The sequence below is a fragment of the Crocodylus siamensis genome, chromosome 15 (genome assembly GCF_052110815.1).
Source record: "Crocodylus siamensis isolate JL-2025a chromosome 15, ASM5211081v1, whole genome shotgun sequence".
In the NCBI taxonomy this organism is placed as follows: Eukaryota; Metazoa; Chordata; order Crocodylia; family Crocodylidae; genus Crocodylus; species Crocodylus siamensis.
Window position 1 is genome coordinate 52,124,149 of NC_143409.1, and position 25,971 is coordinate 52,150,119.

The following is a 25,971-nucleotide window of genomic DNA, read 5'->3' on the forward strand; positions in this document are numbered from 1 at the left end:
AAAGGGCAGCTTGCCTGTGGATGCTGAAGCTCACCTGATCCTATGTGGGTCTCAGTTCTCCACGTTTCTCCTGCCCTGGGCTTGCAGAGGGTCCATGGAGCTGAGCTGCAAGAGGAAGCACAGGTATGGGACAGGCTGTGCCAATGGAAAGGCCCAAGAGACTGAAGATGGGGCTTGAGTTTGGACTGGCTCCAAAGGCTGGGTTTGGCCCCGTAGAGCATGGGAGAGCTCCCACAAGTGGGAAAAGCGGAGCGCAGAGGATGCCACTTACTTCTGAACGTGGGCTTTTCCATCCGAGCAGACCCCAGAGCTGGTACTGGTCCGGGGGGGGGGGAACTGCCTGGATCAGAGGAACGGGGTAAGGGGCTTTTCTCACCCTTGCAGCCACCCGCTGGCAGGGCTGTCCCCCCTCAAAGGAGTTCTGGCTTTTATCCAGCCAAGACTACCACTGGCTCGAGGCAGAGGGTCCTTCAGGGCAGCTGCGCTGTCTCCCTGGCCAATGCTCACCTGTGGGGGCTTCCAGTTGTGTCGTGATCAGTGGCATCAGGAAGCCGCAGCGCTGGGCGGGCGACGGGCTTGCAACCCGGGGTCCTCCATGCTGATGCGCAGGAAGTTCTGCACGGTGGGGGTGTAGGGGGGCCACTGCCCCCCACTGCCGCCCGCCCCTGTGGGGGTCCTGGGAGGGAAACAGTCGACACAGCATGTGAGGATGAGCATGAGGTAGGGCCAGGGATGGGAGAAAACACCAGCAGGGGCATCATCCTTTAACAGAGCAGGGGCATCTAAGTCCTACAGTGTTTTCAAAGTGCCGGCTGTTCCCTCTAAGCTGCCTTTGGATAAGAGCACAGCTGCCTCCCAGGCGTCTTCAGTGTGGGGAAGACTCACCATGGCCTCACTGAAGGGGCCATCCTCACCCATTGGCTTCACAGAGACCAAAGTCATGGCCAGTCCAGGATGCGATGGCTGGCTGCCTTTGGGGCACGGGCTTTCCATGGGGTGTCTGGACCAACACGGTAAAGACTCCCACGACCTCCCTGGGTCCTATCGGGCTGCCCACCGAGAGCAGCATTTTGTGTGGTCAAGCAACAGCGAAGGGCAGTGCTGGGAGCAGAGGGATGTTGGGAAGTGTGAAAGTCTCCCTGCTGGACTCTAACGTTTCCACATTTTTCTTGACGTGAGGGCCCCAAAGGTGGACATGGTAGTCCAGGTGAGGCCTCGACAGTGCCAGACAGAGCAGGAGGGGGGGTTTTTATGTATACTTTTTTTTAATAACATATTTTGTGTCCCACATCAAATCAGCCAAGCCATCACATCGTCTGGGCAGAACTCAGTCGTTCCAAGAACCGTATTGACGGAGCAGGCAGAACTCAATCGCTCTCAACGCCACGTATGGCACTACAACCGGTTCCACCACCCAATACCAAAAAGAATCTGCTCAATATAGACCTCCTACGGAGGACATATCAGAGACAATTACCCTGGGGAGCTCGCCTACGTGGTCACGCTGCTTCCCCTGCCAGGTAAGGCTCCCCACTGTAGGCTTGGGGCCAGAACCTGTGGAAATGGAGCGTGCTCCATCCACTCCATGCTTTGACCTGGTATTGCAGTGCTTCCAGGACCAGTGCAAAAAAACAGAAAAAAAAAAACCAAAACAACAACCGGGGAGCATCCTCCATCCCAGAACTATCGGCTTGGGACTTCAAATACTCCCAAATCCATTGGGAGGCATCCATGTGGAGGCCCAAGCCTGGAGGTCTTGGGGTTCGGATGCCTCCAGGTACTACAGGAAAGCATCCTCCATCCCAGACTGTAGTCCGGGACTTCAGATACTCCCTACTTTTGATCTTAGCCCACAAGAGGCTAAGAAGCAGCCAATGCCAGACAGAGCAGAAGGATTACTTCCCTTAATCTCCAATTTACATCCCTACTAATACAACCTAGCCTGCTACTGGCCTTCTTGGCAACAAGAGCATGCTCATGGTTCATAGCTTACAATCCTGTATAACCTCCAAGCCCTTTTCTGAAGTCTTGCAGCCCCACTAGAATTCTCCAGTAGTGTGTGTGTCATTTTTCCATCCTAAATTAAGTATTTTGTATTTCCCCTTAATGACTTTCATCTGATTCATTTCCAAATGTGTCCCTAATACGTCTGGGTCATTCTGGAGCTAAGCCTCCCCGCCACCCTCCCGCCATCCAGCGTCTGCATCTCTATCCAGCTGGGTGTCACCTGCAAATGTAATTGAAAGGATGTTGGTGGTGCATAGCCATGGGGTGTGGGAATTTGAGAAAACACATTCCCGGCACCTCAGAAGCAGTGGATCCAGAGGTAGACGGGTTTTCAAAACTCCCTGTTTGGAGTCCTGGGGAATTTTATCCCATAATCAGATTGGTTTGGACAGTGGGGATTTTTGCCTTCTTCTGTAGCAGGAGTGGGGGGGTGACCCTCTCGCTTGGACCTCTCAAGTGTATTTTAACAACGCCTGCAGAAGCAGGATGTTGGCCACCATTGCGTTACCTGTGGCAGGTTAGGGAGGTATGCCCTATGGTATGATGGGGTTTATCACGTATTTTTGTAATAGGTTAGAAAAGCATTTGTACAGGATGCATTGGATAAGGGTGATCCTACCTCAGGCACAGGATTGAACTAGATGACATCTGGAAATCCCTTCCAGCCCTATGGCTTTATGATTCTCTGGCAAATTTTAAGGAAAGGACACTTAAGTGTTGACAAGCATATCTGATGCAGCTACTCCAATTGCTCACATCCGCAGTCAGGATGGACTATGTTCATAAGTCTCTCTGGTCATTTAGACCCAAGGAAGAAGCAGTCACTGAATATAACCTATGTGGTTGAGGGGTTTGTGCCCCAGAGCTAGAACTTGGTAGGGTTTTACACCAGAGGAGCCAGATGAATGGGTGGTTTCCTGTTAGCAAGCCCTCGGTCTAATTGGGTGCGTCTACACTGTGCCATACGGTGACATTGCTACAGCGCCATGCTTTCATACTTCCTTTTGGAAGTACTAAAGCAGAGCACAAGATGGGCAGTCACTGCACTGTGCACGCGGCACCCGGTTAGATTTCATCGCTATGTCACCAGAGAGAGGCGCTGTAAGTGGGGAGCGCGCTGCAATGGCCCCACAGCTGGTGATCACACGCAGATTTCTACACCGCCATCAGGTGCTATACAGTGACACAGTGCGTTGCTGTGCTGTCGGCAGGCGCCATGTAGATGCCTCCATTGATTCCGGCCTTTGCTGCTGCTAGAAACATATGGCTGAATGGTCTTAGCTGCCTTGGTGGCTTGGTTGGGGATGGAAACCATGGGTTGGGGACAGAAACCGTCTTGGAAGAAGGATGTACTTGGGGCTGTGAGGGCCTAGAGAGAGAGGAGGTGGGTTGCCCAGATGGGGCGCTCTTACCCAGTCCTGGCGAATTGTGCCCAGTACCACATCACCCTGCAGCTTAGCGCTGCCTCGGCTTCAGTGAAGTTCTGGTTGCCTGCGGCCTGGGTCCCAAACAAGAAGAGCACCTCCGAGCCGTGTGGCACCCCAGTCCACTCAGGGGATGATAGCTTCCTGGGGTGATAGGCAAAGGTATAAGCGTACAGGGGACTTTGGGCCTCTGACTCCTGCTGGGCAACGTCAACTACTCCGCAGGCAATGAGCATGTCGCTAACAATCTGCTCCATGGCCCATTGGTACCGTGTGGTGCCCTCTTCTTCCTGGCTGTACTGCACTGCAATGGCCTCAATAACATGTTCTAGTGTCCCCTGTAACATCTGCCCCAGCACTTGCAGGAGCTGATCCCAGCCAATCTGACTTGCATCCTCCAGGTCAAATTGGAAATAAGAAGAGAGCAGAAAGTTGGATCCCTCATTGGCGGTGAATCCAGCCAGGATGGGCATAGACTGGTTGTGCCCAGCCTTCAGCAACATCCATGGCGCATCTGGCAGGAAATCCCCATCCGTGGTGGGCACAAAGCTAAGGTGAATTAGTGATTGAGGACTCCCAACAGACATCTGATGCTTGAGGATCTCCCGCACCTCCTTTCCTTGTAGGCACCCCACCACGGCAGTGTCATTTGCGTCAGGGCAGCCCAGCAGTCGGCCAAGGGCCTGGCCCCTCTGCTTTGCCTCCTCTGGGTCAATCCAAGCCCAGGTGGAGCTGGAAGATCCACTCTGAATAACAGCCCGAGAGAAGAGGGGACGGCTGCTTGGAGAGAGGAGGTGGAAGTCAATGGAGGCACCCCCAGCACTCTGGCCAAAGAGGGTCAAGCGCTCGAGATCCCCGCCAAAGGCAGCTGCATTGTCCCGCAGCCAGCGCAGTGCCAGCTGCTGGTCCCACAAGCCACCATTTCGTGGCGTTTAGAGCGATTGAGTTCTGCCTGCTCCGTCAATACGGTTCTTGGAACGACTGAGTTCTGCCCAGACGATGTGATGGCTTGGCTGATTTGATGTGGGACACAAAATATGTTATTAAAAAAAATTATACATAAAAAACCCCCCTCCTGCTCTGTCTGGCGCTGTCGAGGCCTCACCTGGACTACCATGTCCACCTTTGGGGCCCTCACCTCAAGAAAAATGTGGAAACGTTAGAGTCCAGCAGGGAGACTTTCACACTTCCCAACATCCCTCTGCTCCCAGCACTGCCCTTCGCTGTTGCTTGACCACACAAAATGCTGCTCTCGGTGGGCAGCCCGATAGGACCCAGGGAGGTCGTGGGAGTCTTTACCGTGTTGGTCCAGACACCCCATGGAAAGCCCGTGCCCCAAAGGCAGCCAGCCATCGCATCCTGGACTGGCCATGACTTTGGTCTCTGTGAAGCCAATGGGTGAGGATGGCCCCTTCAGTGAGGCCATGGTGAGTCTTCCCCACACTGAAGACGCCTGGGAGGCAGCTGTGCTCTTATCCAAAGGCAGCTTAGAGGGAACAGCCGGCACTTTGAAAACACTGTAGGCCTTAGATGCCCCTGCAAATAATAATCAACTGGAAGCCCCCACAGGTGAGCATTGGCCAGGGAGACAGCGCAGCTGCCCTGAAGGACGCTCTGCCTCGAGCCATGAACAAAGCATGTTGTTTCTTCAGTCCTGTTGTCATTAGAAGTACACGTACGTGTCTTCCAGATTCTTAAAACAAAATCAAGCCTTCTTGACTATCTTGACAGTGTCTCCAGTGCCCCACTGCTGAAAGTTGTTCCCATGCCTGAATTAACATTTTTAGCTAAAGTCTGTAGGGCTTTGAAACAAGAGCGACATTAGGAAGAGCAGCTTACAGACAGCAGAATTGCAGAAGAAAGGATAGCTGAATCATTGGAAAAGACCCTTAAAAAGGAGAGAGGGTTGTTAACACCCATAGAACGAAGAGTTTAGAAGGAGTCAGACAGAGTATGAGCCTGAAATCAACTGACTCCCTCATTGTCACCTGAATAGAAATGCTGCTGCCGCTGCCAGGCAATTGGTTTTAAACTTTGGGTGGCACGGGAATCGAAGTGGGGTGCAACTGCACCACTTCACTCCCCCTGCATCCACCCCGGTGTCATGATATTGTTGTGGATTACATTTAGTAACGCTGTGTAATGGACTGTAATGCCGAAGCACGAACTATAGTTTCCAGAAGGCTGCTGGAAAGGAGAGGAAGCAGAAAAGCACGGGACTGTAACGTTGGAGCATGAGCTGCACTTCCCTGAAGGCTTCTGGGGAAGAGAGGAAGCGGAGAAGAGCTGGGACAGTGTGCGCAAGGGTTCGGCAGCCAGAGAGTGGCAGTGCATGGTGGCAGCCAAAGAGACGCATGGCAGAGACAAAAAGCAGCAGTCAAGCTGAATCTGCAAGCCACTGCAGTGGGGCCCAGGCCTGGAGCCTAGGTAGACACCAAAGACTGGTTTGGAGCCCCCTCCGGCGCTGAGCGAGGGTCTGAGGTTTCTTCAGCGTATATACCACGTTGTTAATGCTCCCTATCCGTTACCTTGCAAAAGGGTTTCACCACCGAGCCACTATTTACCTGTATGTATCTCCTAATGTCTATTCACCTGGGCTTTCCCCATCTCCTCAGCCCCTTGGCCTGTGACCCTAACCCCCCAGCATCCCCTGTACAAAAACTGGGAACCTCCTTTTTAGCTTCCCCAGGTTTGGGGGCTTAGTACAACTGTGGGGTCTTGATCGGTAGCTCGTATTAAACTGCCTTTCAGTTCCTTTTTTTACACAAAGCCGAATACTGGGCGGGAGCACGCCTCTCTGCATCTCACACGGCTGCGGGCGCATCTACACGGGGTGCGCACAGCGCAGTAACCCAACAACGCTGCGCAGCCGTGTATTAGCACGGGTTTTGACCGGCGCGCTCCCGCGCAGTAAGCGTCACAAACCCCTGTGCGTGGACGCCAGGGTTCAAATTACGGGGGAGCTCAGCACCCCATAAGAGACGAGAGCCCCCGAGGGGTCCCTCTGATTTGATTAGGGCATCTTGATGGGCAGCCCAATTTTTTTGCTGCCCCGAGAGTCAAAGTGTCATCTGAACCCTGGCCTGCGCATTAGTACTAAACTAAATGTGTGCGCAGTAATGACCGTGTAGACTCACCCTGGGGCGAGTCCATCCAGCAAGTACTGATGAGGCCATTTGAGCAGAAAACGGGGGGCGGGGACTACACTTCCCGGCGGCCTTTGCGGGCGGAACCGGAAGCGGCGCGGCCGGGGGGATGGCGGCGCAGGTGAAGGACAAGGAGGCGCTGCAGCGGCTCAGCTTCCTCTACCAGGTGCGGGGGGAGGGCGGCTGGGGGCCCCGCGTCCTGCCCGGCCCCGGGGGGCTGCCGTGGGCCGCCTGGGGCCCCCGCCTGAGCTCCGCTCCCTCCCGCAGGCCGCGCACTGCGTCCTGGCCCGCAGCCCCGACGGGCAGGGGCTGGCGCGCTTCTACTGCCACACGCAGCGCAGCGTCAGCCGCCGCCTCGTCCTCCGGCAGTGAGTGCGGGGCCGCGGTGGGGGGCGGCGCCTGGGCTAGCCGACGGGCACACGGGGCCCTTCCCCCCGGGGTGGGGGTCTCCTCTGCGCCCCCTGCCCCTGTGGGGGTCAGGGGCGTGGGGGTCGTTTGAAGGGCCCCTCCTGCAGGGCGGCCACGCAGCTCTGACCCCTGATCTGTGCTTCCTCCCCCCCAGGGACCCATCGGTGAAGAGAACCATATGCAAAGCCTGCTCCTCCCTCCTCGTCCCAGGTGTCAGCGCCACTGTGCGCCAGAGAAGTGCGTGCTGCTGCCCCTGTGTGCAGCGACTAGACCTGCCTGCTGGGGCGGGGGGCTTGAGGTGCCAGCCCCGCTCTGGGAGGGGCCCCGGGGCCTGCTGCTAGTGGAGACAGAGCGGGGGTCCCACATGCCTGCCTTTTTTTCTCCCAGCTCTGGGCAGCAAGCGATGTCTAGGAAGGGGCAGGGGCTCTGAACTCCTGGGTTCGTAGCCAGTCCCGTGAGGGGAGCGGGGCTGGTACTTAGTGTAGGGTTGAAAGTCGGGACCCCTGGGGTGTGGGAGGGGTGCAGGGACGTGGGGTGAAGTGGGGAGACTTGGAGCTGAGACTGCTGCGCTGTGTGAGAGGAGTGGGTGTCCATGCCTCCCTGTTTGTCTTTGACCCCATCCTCCCCTTCCCCAGGACGCCGCCGTCAGCGCTGGACGATTGTGCGATGCCTCAACTGTGGCCTGACCAAGCGCTTCCTGAACAACCCAGAGTATAAGCTGTGGGCAGAGCAGCCTGAAGCCCTACTGGAGAACCAGCCTCAGTGTGGTGAGAGAATTGGGCCCAGCATCCAAAGTATGAAAGGGGGGACAGGGAGGATTACTCCCTGGCAGGGGGAAGTAGGTGCCAGGCCTATCTGGAGGGACTGGTTGGGATGGGGCGGCTCAATGAGTCAGGAGGCAGTCAGGGATTAGTGAGGGGGTAACATTTTGGGGATGTGGAGCAGTACTACAGGGATCTCTGATGCCACTGCCTCTTCTCTCTTTCAGATCAGAAGTCCACAGGCCTCCAGCAGCCACCCCAGGAGCCTCCAGCACAGAAGGGCAAAGCTTTGAGCGGGACTTCGGGCTTCCAGAGCCAGAACACCTCGGAGGGAACCACAGAGGCCACAAGGCGGAAAGGGAAAGGAGATGCAGGTAGCAGATGATGCCTGCACCCTTGAAGCAGCCATCTGCAGAGGGCACTGACTTTCCTGTGTAGTCCCAGTCAACAAGGCCCATGCTGGGATCAAGAAAACTCCAGGAGACTCATTATGAATGAGGGCCAGAGACTGATTTGGAGAGGGAGTGAAACAGACTTTGTTCTTTGGAGACTGGCTGGCAAAAGGGAGGCAGGACACGGTGTAGGGTCTGTTCCCTGTAAAGGATGCCAGCTGCAGTCCAGCCCCAGGGCCAGTGGAAAGAGTCTGATCTTGTGGTGGAGGAGGTTTTGCACCATTAAATAAAATTGTCTAGTCACATGCAGCATTTCCCAGCCCTTCTTGTTTGGCTTTAAATTAGGACAAAAGTGAAGGAAAGGACAATGGGGGAGAGGGAGCCCTCTGTCCCAGGCTTAGATCTGTGACAGAATCAAGGGAAGACGGGAGCTTCTCTCTCTGCCCATCACACGGTAACTTGAACGCTGCATCTGCTCAACAGCAGGATTTCAAGGAATGGTGGAGGCATCCAAAAGCAGAAGCTTGTTGATTCTGGGCTGAGGGTTTCGGAAAACAAGGCGAGGGGAAATGGAAGATATGGAGAGCCCCTGCTGTCCTGTTTTGTCAGAGCTCCATGCAAGGGCTGAGAAGCATCAGCAGAGTCTTGCCAGAGGTATGGCAGAGGCAGGGACAGGGCAGCACGTAAGTGGATGGTAAGGTCCACCCAAGGAGACTCAGGAAAGAGAGGGAATGTGTCAGCATAAGAAAAGAGCCCTCCCTGGAACAGGAAAACTATCCAGGCTAGAAAGGCGGCAAGAAAGTCCCCCCTTCCCACCTTGTTGTCCCTCCCCACAGCCATGGGATCCTGACAGATGGGCTTATTCCCTTGTACTTGCTCATTGTGATGACTGATGAGCAGTGTGGAAAATCCTTGCTCTCTGGGAACAGCTGCCCCTGACTGGCCAGCTGCATCTGAGTAGCTGAAGGAGAGGACACTGGCATGTGTAGATGCCCAGTGTGTCCTCTGCCCTGCCCCTGCTTCCACATCCAATGGTGGCAGAGGGCCACAGCAGGGCCTCTGCCCAGCCCCACCAATTGGGTGAATGCTGGGTAAAGATAGAGCAATGTCATTGTCACTCCAATTGTAATATCATAAAAAAGTAGGGTTGGAAGGGACCTTGGGAGGTCATCCAGCTTAGCCAAGGGCAGATTTGGGTTGTGGGTAGTATGGGTGCAACAGTGTGGTTACACCCCTATTGGTCTGCTCAGCAGGTAGTCAGTTCTGACTCCTACCAGAGCTCTGCGTGTATAGGGAGCTCTGACCTCACCAACTGATTGATGCAGCTCCGGCAGGAACCACCCCTTTCACATGACCTCAGAGCTCAGTGGATGGACATGGCTACTGTTTGCCCTCTCCACCCGCTTCGCAATTCAGCAGCAGGGGAAACAACAGGATGAGCAGCAGCATGAAAGCCTGGTCTCCAGGATCCCACATCTCCCTGGTACCATTTAAAAAATAGGTAGTTATCCACTAGGAACCTTGTTCACTATAGTCCAGCTCTGCCTTAGGAAAAGGGAACCAGGAGGTTTACATGTGGGGTCCATGATAAGAAATGCATTAGTGATGTCAATTGTCTTCCATTGCTGGATCCATTTTCCTTGATATCAAAATGGCCTTCCTTGATATAAGCCTTGGTCTATGGGGGTCATTAATAGCCTCAAAAATCGGTAGTGAATTGATCCAGAAGCAGTTGCTTATAGAATCTTAATCTAGCCTATTTATGTCAAAGATGAGGAATAGGAGGAGGGGTATAATTGCAGCTGCCTAATTACACACCTGTCTCAATTCATAGTACAAATCATCATCATCCAGTCATTGGCTCTGTATGTGCAGGTCCATGACTAGGGGAAGGTCCGTGACCAGGGGCTTCTGGTAATCACACGTGACTTCTCTCATTGCCATTCCCCCATCACTGTGGGACTTGATTTAAAGCAAGAGGCCTATGCATGTCTTCTTTTAATGTGGGAATGATCTTGTGCATCAGGAACGAGACACTGCTTCACAGGAAGGAAACCTCGTGAGGATGGCTTGAGAGGACAGACTTCTGCCTATGAGAGAGAAAAAGAAAGCAGAACAAAAAGCCTGTATGAGTGAAATCAATCCCCTGTTATTTCCACACCAAGAAAATGAAGACCCTTCCGCAAAGCACTTGGACAGGCTAGTTCTGTCGTACCCACTGGTAGTAGCCAGTGTATTGCAGACACTTTGCCTATCGCTCTAGACTTTGGGAAAGGATGGTGTGGGGTTGGTGCTTGGGGGAGGAGAGGGAAGAACTGGAGCAGGATATTCAGCAAAAGAGAAAAACACAAGCTCGTCTGCCACTCCAGCCAGAGCCTTTCAAATAGAAGCACAAATGGTGTCCCAGCGTCCCCCGCCAGCCCATTCAAGGGATGAATGCCTGCCTGTTTGCAGAGAGGGAATGAGGGCTGCAGGGCTAGTTGCCAGAGCCAAAGCTTTAGGCCTTGAGTTGCAGTGTCCCACTAAGATTGAGACTTCCACAACCTCCTGGTGCAGCAAAGTGTGTATTCAGAGAGAGCAAAACTCAGAGCGGTTCAGCTTAGCCCTGCTGTGATCATTTAAGCTCTCCAGGATCCTACTGGGCAACATTGCCTCACTCCCAGCAGATCATCTCCTGCAGGATCAGGGGCTTCTTTAATATGTCAGCCTGGAAAGTATTGTCTTTTTCAAAATACAACAGACCCCTTCCTTGAAAAAGAACGCAGTGCTGGAAATCCCATTACCCATTCCACAAAGACAGCAAGTAAGAGTAGTTTCTGCCAGGTCCTGGAAACAAGTCAAACCTTCATGTGATCTCCAGGGTGCAGAGCAATGAGCTGGCTCGGGTGCCTTGCTGCTGCTCCCCATTTAGGTACTACATGTAAAGAGCTTTTTCCCTCCATTCTGTCTTCCTCGAATGTGGTATGTATTATGTTGTGGGACATGCTGTATGCGGGGCACTATGAAAGGCACCAGAAGAAAAAGGCAACCCCAACCTATGTCAGGCAGCCCTCAAGGCATTCTCCTACAATTCACAGAACATGGAAAGGTTTAAGAGAAGATGTACCGTGACAGCTTGATTCTTGGCCCGGGAACACAGGGCAGCTTTGGATGCAATGGGAAGTCCTGCTGGACCGGATCAGGCATCCTGCTGTGCCTAAGCCAACTGCACAGCGGGTCTGTAGTGCTGCAGCATCCTCACCCCTCTCCGGTTCTCGACTAGGATCCCACTGCCAACACCAGACCTCACTGCAATCGTCCTGGGCTTGACCAAGTGTCAGAAAGGGGAAGGATAAATTGATGGAAGATACTTTTACTGCAGGGTGGAGTGGGTTTGTGACAGACTCATGCTCAATGTATTTGGCATTTGGGCTGCAGGCCCGTCCCACACCTCTGGGTCACACCACACCACAACTTTATTGTTTCCACTGGGTGAACGTTCACTTGCCTGGAGGTGGGGATCAGTGGTTCCCTGGGGGTCCAGGTGTGACAGCCTGTTTGACTTCTGTGGGGCTTCTCACCTACACCTCACCCCTTTCTACTCGGATCTTGGAATTAGCTGTGGTAACATCTCTGCATGACGACATTGCCTTTTTTTTATGCAAGGTGTCTGGCAAGAATTGTGACCACAAGGATTCTGCTTCTGCCTTCTGTGTGCAAAATCACAACTAAAAAGGTCACGTAAGTTGATTGGCTCATACTGCACAGTCAGGCAAAGCCGCAATGCCCCCTTGCTGTGGGATCCCTTTTTTAGGCCTGGGTTGGTCCCATGCTGGTGCTCCCCTCACTCACCCACCATCGGGCCCATTTGTTTCCAGGCCTGTTGCCATTCTTGCATGAATTTTTCCCACCCAGGCACTAGGCCAGTATGGCACCATCTCATAGTTTCAGTTAGGAGGGTTGGAAAGGACCTGAGCAGATCATCAAGTCCAACCCCCTGCCATGGCAGGAAAGAGGCCTGGGGTCAAATGACCCCAGCAAGGTGATTGTCAAGCCTTCTCTTAAAGACCCCCAGAGTAGGAGCCAGCACCACTTTGCTTGCAAGTCGGTTCCAGATCCTAGCCGCCCTCATGGTGAAGTAGTGGTTCCCTGAGGGTCCAGGTTTGACAGCATGTTCATGACTTGGCTGGCGCTCCTTCTCCCCTACAGCCCACCCCTTTCTACTCAGGTCTTGAAATTAGCCATGGTGACATCTTGGCATGATAACCTTGTCTTCATTTATGCGGGATGTCTGGGAAGAATTGTGACCACAAGGATTCTGCTTCTGCCTTTAATGTGCAAAATCACAACTAAAAAGATCATGTAAGTTGATTGGCTCATACTGCACAGACAGGCAACACCACTATGCCTCCTTGCTCTGCGATCCCTTTCCTGGGCATGGGTTAGTCCCATGCTAGTTCTCCCCTCACTCACCCACCATTGGGCTCCTGTTTCCTGGCCTGTTACCATTCTTGCATGAGTTCTTCCCACGCAGGCACTAGGGCAGGTATGGCACAGTCTCATGGTGAGCACCACTATGCCTGAGTGGGCCCGCTTTCCCACTAGCCTCCTGCTGGGGTGCTCCAAGCCCGCAGGTGTACTGGTTGGGTACGTGGTGTGGGGAAGCCTCTGCACTGGAGTCCTTCACCTGTTTCCCACTTCAGATCACCCTGGGCAGCCCTCTCCCATCCCCACCTGAGCTGGAGACTTCTGCACAGGCTTGTGTGCATTTTGGGGGCCTGCTGCATCTGTGTTGGGAGAGACAGCATCCACTTGGGTACCTGATGCTCCGGCAGTCAGGAGAGTGGTGTGGTGCTTCCCTGGGTATTTTGGTCTGTGGTAGGAACCTGCTGGACTACTTGCAGTGCTAAGTGGAGCCTCCAGGTTTTTCCTAAATACTATAGAAGCTGGAAGTGTCCAATGCTTCCCCGGGTGTGCTGGCCTTGGGGAAAACTGCCAGATTTTTTTTGGACAGTGGGAGAGCATCCAATCCTGTTGTGAAAGCATCCAATCCTGTTTCAAGTGTCCCAGTGCAAGCCCCAGGTGCCTCTCTCTTTGGACTCCCTTTTAGGCTGTTCCAACCGGTCTTCGTGGCGGTTGCAGGGGGTCCTCTGTTCGGCGTGGCACTGCCTGCCTTGACTGCAGCTGAGCCACCTGAGCCACAGTGCCGAGGTGTGGCGGGTGGAGGCCTGTTACAAGGATACATCAGAGTGAGGGGGGCAGTCTCAACATTAAGATTTCGTAGGGCTTTGAATGCTACAAGCAAAAGGGGACATGATGGGCTGGGGGTTGGAGGAGTGGTAAGAGATGGATCAGCCTGCATATAGCTTGGTTACTTTATCTTCCTCTGGGCTGTCTGACTGATCACCTCCGGTCATGAGCATTTTCCTTCCTCATAAAGGCTGCAGCCATCCACAAAAATGTTTAGGCCCGTATGCACATCTGTGCTATAAGGACAAGGCAGAGAGAGACTTTCCAGGGAACATGGAGTTTCCAGCTGGATACTTGGGGGAAGTCCATCATAGAGCAACTTAACACTGTGAAGTTGTTCAATAGAGTGCCTTCTTTTCCAGGGACACTTGTGACTCCTTCCAACAACAGTGATGTGTAGGGGGCACTGATGCATCCCCTCACAGCAGCATTTCCTGCTTAGGTATGGGTGGGGAGGGGGGCCAGGAAAGAGCACTGGTCTCCTCCTGAGAGCACCAGCCAGGATCTGGGGATGCCAAGACAAGCAATCCCTGGTCATAAACTGACCGCTGCGGGAAAGTACCTCTCCTGACTCGGAAGGCACCAGTCGACCATACTTCACTCACAGGAATCAAAGCAGGATGTACCAAGCTAAAGCCCTTTTCAAAATCTTGCCATCAGGTGGATGGCAGTAGGCTGGTCTGTCCAGTCCAGATCTGATGGTCCAGATCGAGGCCAAGGGCACTCCAGTTAGAGCCAGAAAGCTGAACAGCTGTAAAATCAGAGCAATGCAGCAGTGGCTCATACCATGCCGCTTGCTTTGCTGTTCACACTTGTGCATCCTCCTTGCCTTATAGCTCAGGTGTACTTGCAGCCTGCCCGGCTTATGGGCCTGTTCAAAGGACATGGCTCCTTGTAGCCCAAAGAAGCCCTAAGGTCACGATGGCCCCTCAGTTGGAGTGTGCAGGCCCAAGACAACAAGACAAAAGAAGATGCTGTGGAAACCTAGAAGGAACAGGAAAGCACTTACATGCTCAGAGAGGCAGAATCACCAGCGCTGGCATCCTGTGGGCCCATCCCAGATCAGGCAGGGGAGGATGGAGGGAGGGGATGACAGGGGTGCGTGGGGAGGGGAGGAGTTCAGCTGTTCATCTGCTGGGGGCAATACAGCACTGGACAATCCTGGCCAGCCTGTGAGAGAAGGGGCAGAGTCACGGCATGCTCTGGGTGGGATGCAGGCCAGGCGAGAAGAAACTAGTGTGAGTGGGATGGGATGGATCTTGGCCCCTCCACTAAGCCCCAGGGAACAACCACAGCATGAAGGAGAGTCTCCTCAGCAGGAAGCAGTACGTGGTTCTAACACATGGATCAGTGGGGCTTTCTGTCCCAGCAGGCCTGACCTGGGCCGGAAACTCTGACCTGCAAACCCTGGGGTGAAGCCCTGGCAGCAGGGTCCTTGGGCCCAGAGGTGGGCAACAAGGGGTCAAAATGGAAGATAGCTCGTCCTTATGGGGCACTAGAGCCCTGGCAGAGAGGCAGGATGGGTCATCCTGAGCGGCCTGGAGGCAGGAGGCACCCGATCATCATGTGGGCTGGGGGAGGGCACCCCTCAGGCCTGGCACTACTGGGGTATAAGGGGACACTCACCTTCTCACTGCTGCCCACCTTTGCCTCCTCCCCTCTGTCTCTGTGTCCGCACTGGGGGTGGGAGAAAGAAACACTGGTCACCTCGCAGACACCCCAAACCTCCAGGCCCTGCCACTCCCACCAGCCCATGACCCAGCCTCCCCTCTCTCCATCACTGCCCCTGTCTCAGTGACCGGCCCCAGGAGCCCTGCCGGACCCATCTCCCTTCCTCCCCCTGTGCTGCTGGGCCTAGCTCTGGTTCCTGGGTGCACTCTGGATATACACGACAGTGAGGGCTCCCAGCACAGGGAGCCCAGGGCTCTCGAGCCCCTGCCCCAGCCCTGCCCCACCTAGACACACAGGGCGCTGGACGGACTTGTGGTCAAAGAGACTTACTGAAGACACACTAGTCATTTCCCCTTTACTAACCTATTGCCTCCAGAGGCCTCCAGAGCTGGGAAGGAACCAGGGGTCCAGACCCCCAACCCCTCCTTCTCCCAACCTGCGAGACCCTTCCCAGGACCAGGAGCAGAGTCCTGGCTCAAGCCCTCCCTCTGCTCCTCATGCAAATCCCATGCTCACAATCTAGCACCAGGAAAAACATCATACCTTTCCCCCTGTCGTCGCCCAGTGGTCTGGGTGCTTGCCTCCAATGTCGGCCCCGGGCCAGCCTGGCACCCCACCTCAGCCAGGCAGAGGGCCCCGGTCTGGGTGCAGGCGTCTTCATGCCGGGGGCCCTCTGCCTGGGTGCCGGTCTCTGTAGTGAGGGGTAGGTTGGCCTGGGTCCCTGTGTCCAGCCCCTGGGAAGGGCATCTGCTCCTGATTACACAAGAAGTAAGTGGTCATAGATGCATTATGGGCAGAATAGGATGCACTTAAATGCTAAGAGCTGCACCTAGGGAGAAAGAGTCAGCATCACACTTACAACCTGGCAGATGACTTTCTAAGCAGCACAGCAGCAGAGTAGGATCTTGGGCTTATAGTCGACTCCAAGATGAACTTGAGTCGTCAGTGTGACAAAGTGAGAAGCAAAGCTAACCACAGTCTATCATACATTATTAGGTGCATCACAAACCGGTTTGGGGAGGTGACACTGTAAGGGCAGCTGGAAAACTGCATCCAGTTTTGGGCACCGCACTTGAAGAGGGACGTGGATAACCCTGAGGTGGTCCAGAGGCCACCCATATGGTTTAGGGCCTGCACATAAGGCCCTACAAAGAGAAATGAAGGGACCTGGATGTCTTCAGCCTCCGCAAAAGAAGGCTGTGAGGTGACCTGTAGCCATCAACAAATTCATCAGGAGGTGGCGGGGGGCAGAAAGAAATAGAAGATACTCTATTTACCTGGGTGCCCTTGGGATAACTAGAAATAATGGGCACAAAAATGACAGAGCATATTTACATTAGACATCGGGAAGACCTTCTTTACGGTAAGGTAAAAAGCTCTCCTGTAGCAAAACCCCCAGTTTTTCTTTTCTTTTATTGCATTCACTCCCCTATCCCAACCATTTCTGACTTTTTCTCTCCCTCTCTATTTCCTATAGATAAATATAAGGAAGCTAAGATGTAGGATAAGCTTTAAATATTTTTATTTGGGTAGCAAAATTTTGGTTTTGGATATCCACTGTTTTATATTGTATTATTATTAGGTTTGTATTGATTTCTACTGTTGTATATTGTGTTATTATCATTTTTGTATTGATTTTTATTTTTTCAGATGGATATTGTATGGTTTAGGCCTGTGTTTGTAAGTGAACCAAAGTCATGTCAAGTTTCCATTTTATATGTCAAGTCTCCATTTTGTGTCCACCGCCCGGGCATCCCCTGTGTGTCGCAACCGTATGAGGCCTGTATCCCTCCCATGTAAACTGGTTCCCCGATGAGTTGTGGGGGGCAGAAAGAAATAGGAGATGCTCTATTTACCAGGGTGCCCCTTGGGGTAAGTAGAAGTAACAGCCACAAAGTGACAGAGAGCAGATCTACCTCAGACATAAGGAAGAACTTCTGTATGTGAGAACTTCTCACAAACTATCCCAACAAAGAGCACCGTACCTCTCCCCTTGTCCTGGTCGTTTTCGACGTTGGCCAACCTTTGTCTGACTGCTTGCATCCGTCACGGGTGGGGGTTCGGTCTGGCACCCCATCTCAGATACGCAGAGGGCCGTGGTCTGGGTGCCGGCGTGGTCGTGCCCAGGGCCCTCGGCCTGGGTGCTGGCCTCTACATATAGGGGCAGGTTGCACTGGGTCCCCCTGTCCTCATGGGACCCTGCCTCCATTTCCAGGCGGGGGCTGATGCTCCTGGTTGCACAAAAAGGAACCCGTCAGAAATGGGTCCTGGACTGAATTCATCCTCACCAGCACCAGAGACGGACAGACTCCCCTCCCTGCAAACAGCACCACTTGCAACGCCCCATACCCTGGCCCAGAGCCCACCAGCTACCCAGGACAGCCCCGCACCTCGCCCTCCCCTCCCTGTCCCCCGCTTACCCCCGCCAGGGCGGCCAGCACTCCTCCGCCAACCCCTCCATGTCCATGGGAGTCTGTTGCAAATGAGCAAGGAAAATGGTAATGAAATGAAAATCCAGCCTGTGGGCCCAGACCTGGCACGTGGTGGATTATTGGTGGAGGCTGGGGGACAGCAATCCAGGGAGCAGGAGAGGTCAGTGCAGCACAGACCTGTCACCCCACCGGTCCCACTGTGACATCCACACAGCTCACGTGGTGCCCAGCACTGCGCACACAAACCCTCCACCCACAGAGCCAGGGCAGCCCCCTGTCCCCTCCACTGCGGGGCTGGCACAGCAGGGTCCAGGCTTGCCCCGTGCACACACAGGCACACACACATACTCCTCCTACCTTGGGGCAGGGGCGTGCAGAGCGGCTCACCTCCATGGGGCTGTCATCCAGATCCAGGTCCTGCTCTCTCTGCGCCTTGAGGGCCAGCACCAGGAAGAGGTTCTGGCTCCTCAGCGCCTCCACTTGGGCCTGCACGAGAATCCCCCCAGCCCCTCAGAGCCTGTCCATGCCTGCGCCCAGTGTATCGGGCCCCGCACCCACCAGCGCTACCTCCCTGCGCACCCAGCAGGGCCCTCCTTTCCCCACATGCCATGTGTCGGGACCCTGCTCCCAGCTTCAGCATCCTCTGGGATGTCCCCCAGCCTGGCCAAGTCTGGCCTCAGCCTCTTCCCTCCCCTGCCCCACGGCCCTGCTGGCCTCCGCCCCATGCAAACTCACCCGGAGCCGCTCCTCCCGTTGCTGTGCGCTGTGGAGACAGAAAACATTTTTGCATAACATCACTCTGGGCTCAGAGACACTGATGGCAACGTCCCAGAAAACTCCCCTTCCCCACAGAGAGACATGCACGGAAGGTGGGATGGCCCCTGGGCTTGTGCCCCGAGCCCTGGGCCACACAATGGGAACAGCCAGCTCCCTGCCCAGCCCCACACCTACCAGGACAGGACGATCTCTATGTGCTGCTCTGCCTGTGCCAGCCGGGCCCGAAGCGCCTCCAGCTCCAGCTGCAGCAAACGAGACAGTGCGGGTTGGACAGACATCACGGCACCGCCGTCTGTCTGCACACACAGCTACCTCTTGCCCCCATCTGTCCCTCGGGCCCTGCATTTCCCCGCCATCCCCCAGCCCAGCCCCAGACTTGTCCCTCTGGTCCACCCCTCCATGCGGCCATCGCCCAGCCCACTTGGTCTCCCTCACAGCCCCCTGCCCGCCTGGGTCCCGCTCACCTGCTGACGGCGCTGCCCGCCACGGGGTTTCTCCGCCTGGGGAAGGAAAGACCTCCTGGGTGATGAACTCCCCTGGGCAGCGAGTTCCCCATCTCCCCAGGGTGCAGGGATGGCGGCCCCCGTAGCCCTGGGGCCAGGCAGGGCTCACAGACCTGGGCCCCAGGGGTGCCAGAGATTGGTTGTTACCACCTGTGACAGCTGAGCCCCCACTGCCCCACTCGGGGTCCCACGTCCCCTCAGACACTCCAGTTTGGGAAGGACTGTCCCTGTGATCGGGGGTGAGCCCACGACCCCCTCCCTTATTCTTCCAGGGCCCGTGGAGTCGGCAGAGAGCGAGACTCTCCCTGGGGTGTCGTGCAGTGCGTGGGGGTGGGGGGGCAAAGTGCACCTGGTGAGAGACCCCTGACCCCAGATCAGCCCCCAGCACCTCTGGGCAGGGGAGAGACTCACGGCAGCGGGAGGGTCCGGCCACATCTGGCCCCTGGCAGAGCTGCCCCGCACAACTGGCAGGGTCTCCCCCACCCCTCCACTTCCCCCCGGCACTGCTCCTGGTCCTGCAGGGAGACAAGGGGCCGCGCGTCAGCTGGACCCACTCTGCTGCCAGGGCGCAGGGCGGCCAGCCCCTCTGGGCACAGCGCGTGGGGGCACCTGCCAGGAGTCCTGCGAGCCGCCAGGGCAGGGCCTTCCTCCACAGGGGTCGGGTGGGAGTCCCCAGGGAGCAGGTCCGGGAGAGACCCCAGGCACGTGGCTGGTCGCCTGACATGCAAATGCCCCTGACGGGGGCACGGTCCCAGGGGACAAGGGGATGAGGGGCAGTACGGCTGGGGAGGGGTCTCCTGGTGCAAACAGGCATGTGGAGGGTGGAAGAAAGTGCCGGGGGGCTGGATCAGGTCGGCCCCTAGGAATGGAGGCTGAGGAGGGAGAGGGGGTGCCCCCATGCAGAGACCTTGCCCCCTCCCCACGCAACCACACAAGCCCTCCCACAGCTCAGGCTGGACCCCAACTCACCGGGTGCAGGCTCCCTCCACTCCTGGTCTGCCCCCAGGGGAGGTAAACGTGCAGTGTCCTTAACTGGAGGGGAGTCTTCCTGCTGCCGACCTGCCTGCGCCCAGCGGGGCGTCTGGTGCCGGGGGGAGATGAGGGCTGAGCATCAGGCTGTGGGGACTGAGCACCGCTGTGAGGACAGGGGTCCCACAGCCCGTGTGGCCCACCCTGCCCGGGAGCAGAGGCCCACCCTGCCCAGGACCTTGCTGGTGCGGAGCAGGGGGACGGCTGGGGGCACGGAGCCGGGGCTGTGCAGGTTGGACCGGGGACAGCGGGGGCTTGGCCTGCCAGGCAAACCCTGCCGGGAGGGGATGTCCCACGGGCCTGGAGCCGCCCGCGCCGCCCACCCCGCACTGCTGCCCTGGGGGCCGTGCCCAGACCTCACCCGGGGCGCTGGGGCGCAGGCGCAGCGGGGGCAGCTTCTCGCGCCGCAGCATCTGCAAGAAACACAGCCCTGCGCTGGAGGAGGAGAGAGGAGCCGGGCTGGCGAGAGCAGGGACGAGGCACGGGGCCGCGGCCTGGGCCTGGCACCGCCTGAGCCCCTGCCGCCCACCTGCCCCATCGCCCAAAATCCCCCTGCCGGGCCCGCGGGTGTCCCCGGGGTGCCCTCGCCTGAGCCAGAAAGGGCACTGACGGCTCCCACAGGCGCGCGCTCCCACCTGCTCGGGTGGGGACCACAGGGAACTAACTACCAACCTAACTAACTAACTACTGCGCTACTGAACTAGGGAACTAACTATCTAACAAATGAATAAAGTAATAAGCTAACAAACTATCTAATGACCCAACTAAGTACCTAACTAACAAACGCACAGATGAACTAATGAGCTACTGAAGTAATAAGCTACTGAACTATCAAAGTATCGCACTAAGGAGCTCTCTAAGGGATACGCTCACCACCACACAGCTAAGAGCGGCTCAGCGACCCCTGCCGGCGCCGAGGACCAGACCGGGGCGGGGCCGTGCGCCTGGCTGCGCCGACGCCCGAGCGCACTGGGCGGGGCCGGGCTGACAGTTGGGCTGGGGACTGTGATGTCGCGCTGGGGGCAGCAGCACCGTTGCCGCGGCAGCCAGGGTGTTTGCTCCCCGGGGCAAGGTGCTGGGCGCGGGGGCTGTGGGCGCCGGGGTCCGGCCTGGCCTGCGGGTGTCCCCGGCCCGGGACGACCTTCGACCTTGAGTCCCAGGGCTGGCAGCGAAGCGCAGGGACAGCCCTGGCGCAGGGTCCTGGCGAGCCCCGAGCGCCTGGGGCCAGAGCCTCAGGCCTCTCCGATGTCTGCCCTGGGGGTGAGGGCACCCGCGGGCAGGGCGCGGGGCTGGGAGCGCAGAGCGGTTCCTGGGGCCACCGCTGCGCTCGGCCTGAGCCCCTTTGTGCGCAGGGAGGAGCGACGGGACCGCAGCCGCCTGAGCGGGGGCCACCCCGGGACTCACTGTCTACTCTCGCCAGCTCGGTTTGCTTCTCCCAGGTGCACGGTCGCCGGAGCTTGCTTTCCCTGCACAACTGGTGCTCTGCGCTGATTTTGCTCAGCAGCCTTCGGACCGTGGCAGCAGGAACATTGTTCTCACAGGTTTCCTTGCTCTGCCCCAAAACTGTTCTCTACACGAGCTTTTCCCTAATAGTCACAGGGCGCACTTCTGGACCCCTCACCCCACGTAAGGGGCGTCTGAATATGCAACACGTCATGTTTAGCAAGATGCTAAGCCCCGTAGGTCACAGGTGAGGAATGACTGCAGCCGTTCCCCAGACCTCCTCTGGGAGCGCACCTCACCCATTGCACCATGTCTAATGCCCACTGCATAGAGAAACTCCCGCCCCAGGGAGCAAGGGCATAGGAGGAAGACCCAGATTGCCCCCACAGCCTACCGGAGCAGCCGCCTTCCCCTCCAGCTCGGTGCCTTGCTCTGGGCCTACGTAACTCCCCTGTCCTGACTGCCCAAGGGATCCGTTTCTAGTGGGGCTTGAGGCTGGAAAGCGGCCACGTGATCCCTGCCCTGTGATCTGGTGGCTCGAGGTAGTTGTTGCAAGAAAGAGGTGCGGGACGGAAGTTCCCCTGCGTTATATGGGCTCAATCCCTTCCTCACTGCCCAGGTGCTTTAACCACCGGGGCTTGAAATATGCCAGGATGTTCTCCTGCAGGATCCAGCATTATATTGCTTGGCATCATGGGGATTTGGGGTTGCACATACGTGCCTGGCATCGGGGCTCACTGACTTCCAGCCTCTTTGGCGCCATCCTTCAGGGAGTTAAGGGCCGCTATCGGCTGTCTCTTCTCCAAACTTAATACACCCAGTTCCCTCAGCCTCTCCTGAAGCCATGTGCCCCGGCCCCTGAGCCATTGTTGTTGCTCTCGCTGGACTCTCTCCAACTCCTCCACATACTTTCTAGAGTAGCAGGGCCAAAAGTAGACCCCGTCCTGCAGATGTGGCCTCCCCTGCGCAGACTAGAGGGAATCTTCCCTTCCCTCCACCCACTGGCACCGCACCTCCCCCTGCAACCAGGCTGCTCTTAGCTTTCCTGGCAACAAGGGCACGCTGCTGGCTCATTTCCGTGTTATAGTCCCCTGTAGCCCCCAGCAGGTCCAGACGAAGGCAGAGGCAAACTTGCACTTGCCCAGAGCCCTAAGTGAAGGAGGGGCCCAGTTGTGCTTACTTTACATATGGGAATTATTGAGTGAAAACAAGCAGGGCCTGCCAGTCTGTTTGCCTGGGCCCACTAAGGGGTTACCCCGGCCCTGGCCCCAGGTCCTGTTGTGCAGAGCTGCTGGTGCCAGTCCGTGCCAGTGCATGCAGCCCTGAATCCCCCAGGTGGATACAAGCTTGCTAGATTCCCAGGGGCTGGGTCTGCACAGGTCACCCCAGGGTGGTGATATATATGATGTTTGAGAGCAGGCCCGAAAGCCAACAAAGAAAAATACTGCTGAGAGGCCATAAACAGGATAATCATGAACTCTCTGTATAGAGGATGAGATTTGGAATGTGAGTTGATAAATAGGGATGGTACAAACTGAGCCTACCTTGAACTCACTAGCATGAGTAACAGTGCTGAACAGAAAGTTGCACGTTTGATGATAAGGAAGATGCTTATGCGTAAGAACTGCTCCAAGCCTCTTATCGTGTAGCTGTAGAAATTAACAAGACCATAGATGAATCTACAAAGCAGACTCAGTGCTTCAAAGACACAGCTGAAACAATCAAGGATGCAATCCTCCTCCCTGATTTAACATATCAAAACCAGTATATAGCCAAAAGCCAGTTTGAACTAATTAGAAGTTTTCTCACACTAACCTGATATCTTGCTTTCTCTTACAGTGGGAAATTCCCACCTACTGTATCATGTCATGCGCACTAAAAGTTTTTAACTAACCATAGAGGTTGAGTCAATTAAGTGTAGAATTTGTGTCGCAAAACTGTCTATATAAACTTGCTTACTTCTAATCAAGGGGGGCTGGTTCTTGGAGGAGACGGGCTGCTCTTTGTTGTTGTGTGCACGCTTCAATAAAGAGCTTGAGATAAGACCTTGCTGGTGTTGCCTGTCTCTTGCGGTCAGACAATGGACCTGGGAAGTTGGGGTTCGAGTCCCTGACAGAGGGAAGCAAAGCATGTCGATTAGAAAAGACAGAGCAGGCTTGTCTGAGAGCGTGCTGGGATCCCAGGTCACCCTGGACCCCTCGTGCTCCTCATAGCAGTCAACCCACAGTCCTGCGGCGCTGTGCAGGGATCCCCCATGTCTCACACTGTCACCGGTGAGAGCTGCTTTGCAGAGTTTGCTCAGCACTTAGTGAACGAAAGGATCTGAGCGGGGCCACGGTCTCTGCTCTCTGGGCAGGCGGCTGCGGTTGTCCCCAGGGCGAGTGAGCTGGGCCACACTCAAGAGTGACAATCCTGGGACCTGTTGGCCCAGTGCCCCGGGAGCTGCTGGGAAGCATCTCGCCCACACCTGGCAGCTGGGCGCCCGCCCACGAGATCTTGCTGGGGCCTCTATGGCTGTCTCCGCAGCATGTGAGCACCTCACCGAATAGAAAGGGCTTTTCCTTCTCCTGTCCCAAATGAAGGGAGGATGCAGAAGTGTGCATGTGTGTCACACAACAATGACACTGAGCATATGTGTGTGTGTGCGTGTTGCAAAATAATGATACAGAGCAGAAGTGTGTGTTTTACAGTAGAATGATGCGTAACAGATGTGTGTGTGTGTGTTGCAGAATAATGATATGCAAGAGAACTGTCTGTGTGTGTGTTGCACAATAAATGATACAGAGCAGCAAGGTGTGTGGGTGTGTGTGTGTTATGGAATGGTACAGAGCAGAAGTGTGTCTCTGCACTGCAGAATTAAAATAAAACACAACTATGTGCGTGCATGCGCATGTGTTACACAATAATAAGATAGAGCAGAAGTATGTGTCTGTGTGCTGCAGAATAACGATAGAGAACAGATGCGTGTGTGTTACACAATAATGATATGCAGCAGAGGGGTGTATGTGTATGTCACACAATAATGACACAGAGCAGAAGTGTGTGTGTGTATTACATAATAATGATATAGAGCAGAAGTGTATGTGTTACAGAAGAATGCTACAGAACAGAAGTTTGTGTGTGCGTGTGTGCATGCATGTGTGTGTCTCTGTGATGCAGAATAATACAGAGCAGATGTGTGTGTGCATGTATGTGTTTGGCAGAACATTGATACAGAGCAGATGTGTGTGTATTACATAATACTAAATGGAGAAGAAGTGAGTGTGTGTTGCACACTAACAGTAGAGAGAAGTGTTTGTGTTACACAATAATGATACAGAGCAGAAGCGTGTGTTTGTGCGTGTTACAGACTAATGATACAGAACACATGTGTTGTGTGTGTGTTACAGAATAACAAACAGAGCAGAAGTGTGTGTGTGTGTGTTTGTGCATGTTTGTGTTACAGAATAATAATACGGAGAAGTGCGTGCGTTTGTGTTACAATATAATGATGCACAACAGAAGTGTGTGTGTCTGTGTGCCTCAGAAAAATGATACAGAGCAGCAGGCTGCGTGTGTGTGTGTTACAGAAACGGACAGAGCAGATGTGTGTCTCTGCATTGCAGAATTAAGATACAGAGCAGAATGCATGTGTGCATGCACACGCATGTATTACAGAATCATAATCCAGGGTAGAAGTGTGCATCTGTGTTTTGCAGAATAATGATACAGAGCAGATGTGTGTCACACAATAATGACATGGAGCAGAAGTGTGTGGGGGTGTGTTACAGAATAAGGATATGAAACAGATGTGTGTTTGTGTGTGTTTTGCAGAATAACGATATAGAGTAGTAATGTGTGTGTGTTATGAAATAACAATAGAGCACAAGTGTGTGTGTTTGCACATTTTTGTGTTACAGAATAATAATACTGAGCAGAAGTGTGTGTGTTGTTGCAGAAACATGATATAGAGCAGAATTGTGTGTGTTGCACAATACTGATACAGAGCACAAGTGTGTGTGTGTTACAGAATAATGATATGCAACAGAAGTGTGTCTGCGTGTGTTGCAGAATAAAGATACAGAGCAGACATTTCTGTGTGCGCACGCCTGCGGGTGTGTGTTACAGAATAATAATACAGAGCACAAGTGTGTTTGCACCTGTTACAGAACAATGATATAGAGCAGTAGGGCGTGCTTCTGTGTGTGTGCGACAGAATAATTATAAGGAGCAGAAGTGTGTCTGTATGTGTGTGACACAATAATGATATGGAACAGAAGTGTGCGTGTGTGTGTGTGTGTGTGTGTGTGTGACAGAATGGGACAGTGCAGATGTCTGTCTGTGTGGAGCACAATAATGATACAGAGCTGAAGCGTGTGTGCGCGTGCACACACACGTGTGTTACAGAATAATAACGTAGAGCAGCAGGTTGTATCTGTGAGTGTGTTACACAATAGTGATACAGAGAAGTGTGTATCTGTGTGCACACACACGTGTGTGTGTGTTTATGGAATTTAATGCCAGGCTGGTTTCAGCTGTGGCCAGGATCTTTTGATAGTCGGGCTTACGCAGATCACGCTCGCTTTAAAGGTCAGGCTTAATTTTATTAATAAGGGTTAAACAAAACAAAATCAACTATGCTGGGTGCACCAGTGAGCACCCACTCACACTGGTGGTGTATCTCCGGGAAGGGTCGCCGGGATCAGGCGGGTCTGGCGTCCTTCCCTCCGGCTGGCCAGGCCGAAGGTCGCTCCGTGTCGATTCAATCCA

The 25,971-nt window shown here is 54.9% G+C and overlaps 2 protein-coding genes and 1 pseudogene across 2 annotated transcripts; 1 reads left to right on the top strand and 2 right to left on the bottom strand.

Annotated features, from left to right (window-relative positions):
• Positions 1 to 543: 543 nt before the first annotated feature.
• LOC149852809 (acetylcholinesterase pseudogene) lies at positions 544 to 4,548 on the bottom strand (annotated as a pseudogene).
• A 2,107-nt stretch (positions 4,549 to 6,655) lies between these two features.
• RPP21 (ribonuclease P subunit p21) lies at positions 6,656 to 8,447 on the top strand. The gene is made up of 5 exons (XM_090029847.1): positions 6,656 to 6,743; positions 6,845 to 6,945; positions 7,140 to 7,222; positions 7,621 to 7,752; positions 7,974 to 8,447. The coding sequence occupies exons 1-5, from the start codon at positions 6,687 to 6,689 to the stop codon at positions 8,129 to 8,131; spliced, it is 531 nt and encodes a 176-aa protein (XP_089885973.1). The 5' UTR covers positions 6,656 to 6,686; the 3' UTR covers positions 8,132 to 8,447.
• Positions 8,448 to 8,600: 153 nt separating this feature from the next.
• On the bottom strand, positions 8,601 to 20,235 carry LOC149852811 (uncharacterized). The gene is made up of 11 exons (XM_090029825.1): positions 19,720 to 20,235; positions 19,162 to 19,265; positions 18,712 to 18,747; positions 18,422 to 18,489; positions 18,206 to 18,233; positions 17,828 to 17,956; positions 17,459 to 17,511; positions 17,024 to 17,269; positions 15,582 to 15,791; positions 14,994 to 15,044; positions 8,601 to 14,537 (listed from the first exon to the last, which is right to left on the bottom strand). The coding sequence occupies exons 2-11, from the start codon at positions 19,183 to 19,185 to the stop codon at positions 14,495 to 14,497; spliced, it is 888 nt and encodes a 295-aa protein (XP_089885951.1). The 5' UTR covers positions 19,186 to 19,265; positions 19,720 to 20,235; the 3' UTR covers positions 8,601 to 14,494.
• Between the last annotated feature and the right edge of the window lie 5,736 nt (positions 20,236 to 25,971).

Coding starts and splice junctions, on each gene's coding strand:
- RPP21 (XM_090029847.1), top strand. CDS start 6,687: ATGGCGGCGCAGGTGAAGGACAAGGAGGCGCTGCAGCGGCTCAGCTTC. Junction 6,744..6,844: donor GGCTCAGCTTCCTCTACCAG/GTGCGGGGGGAG, acceptor TCCCTCCCGCAG/GCCGCGCACTGCGTCCTGGC. Junction 6,946..7,139: donor CGCCGCCTCGTCCTCCGGCA/GTGAGTGCGGGG, acceptor CCTCCCCCCCAG/GGACCCATCGGTGAAGAGAA.
- LOC149852811 (XM_090029825.1), bottom strand. CDS start 19,185: ATGTGGCCGGACCCTCCCGCTGCC. Junction 18,234..18,421: donor ATAGAGATCGTCCTGTCCTG/GTAGGTGTGGGG, acceptor CTGTCTCCACAG/CGCACAGCAACGGGAGGAGC. Junction 14,538..14,993: donor AGGTGGGCAGCAGTGAGAAG/GTGAGTGTCCCC, acceptor CTTCTCTCACAG/GCTGGCCAGGATTGTCCAGT.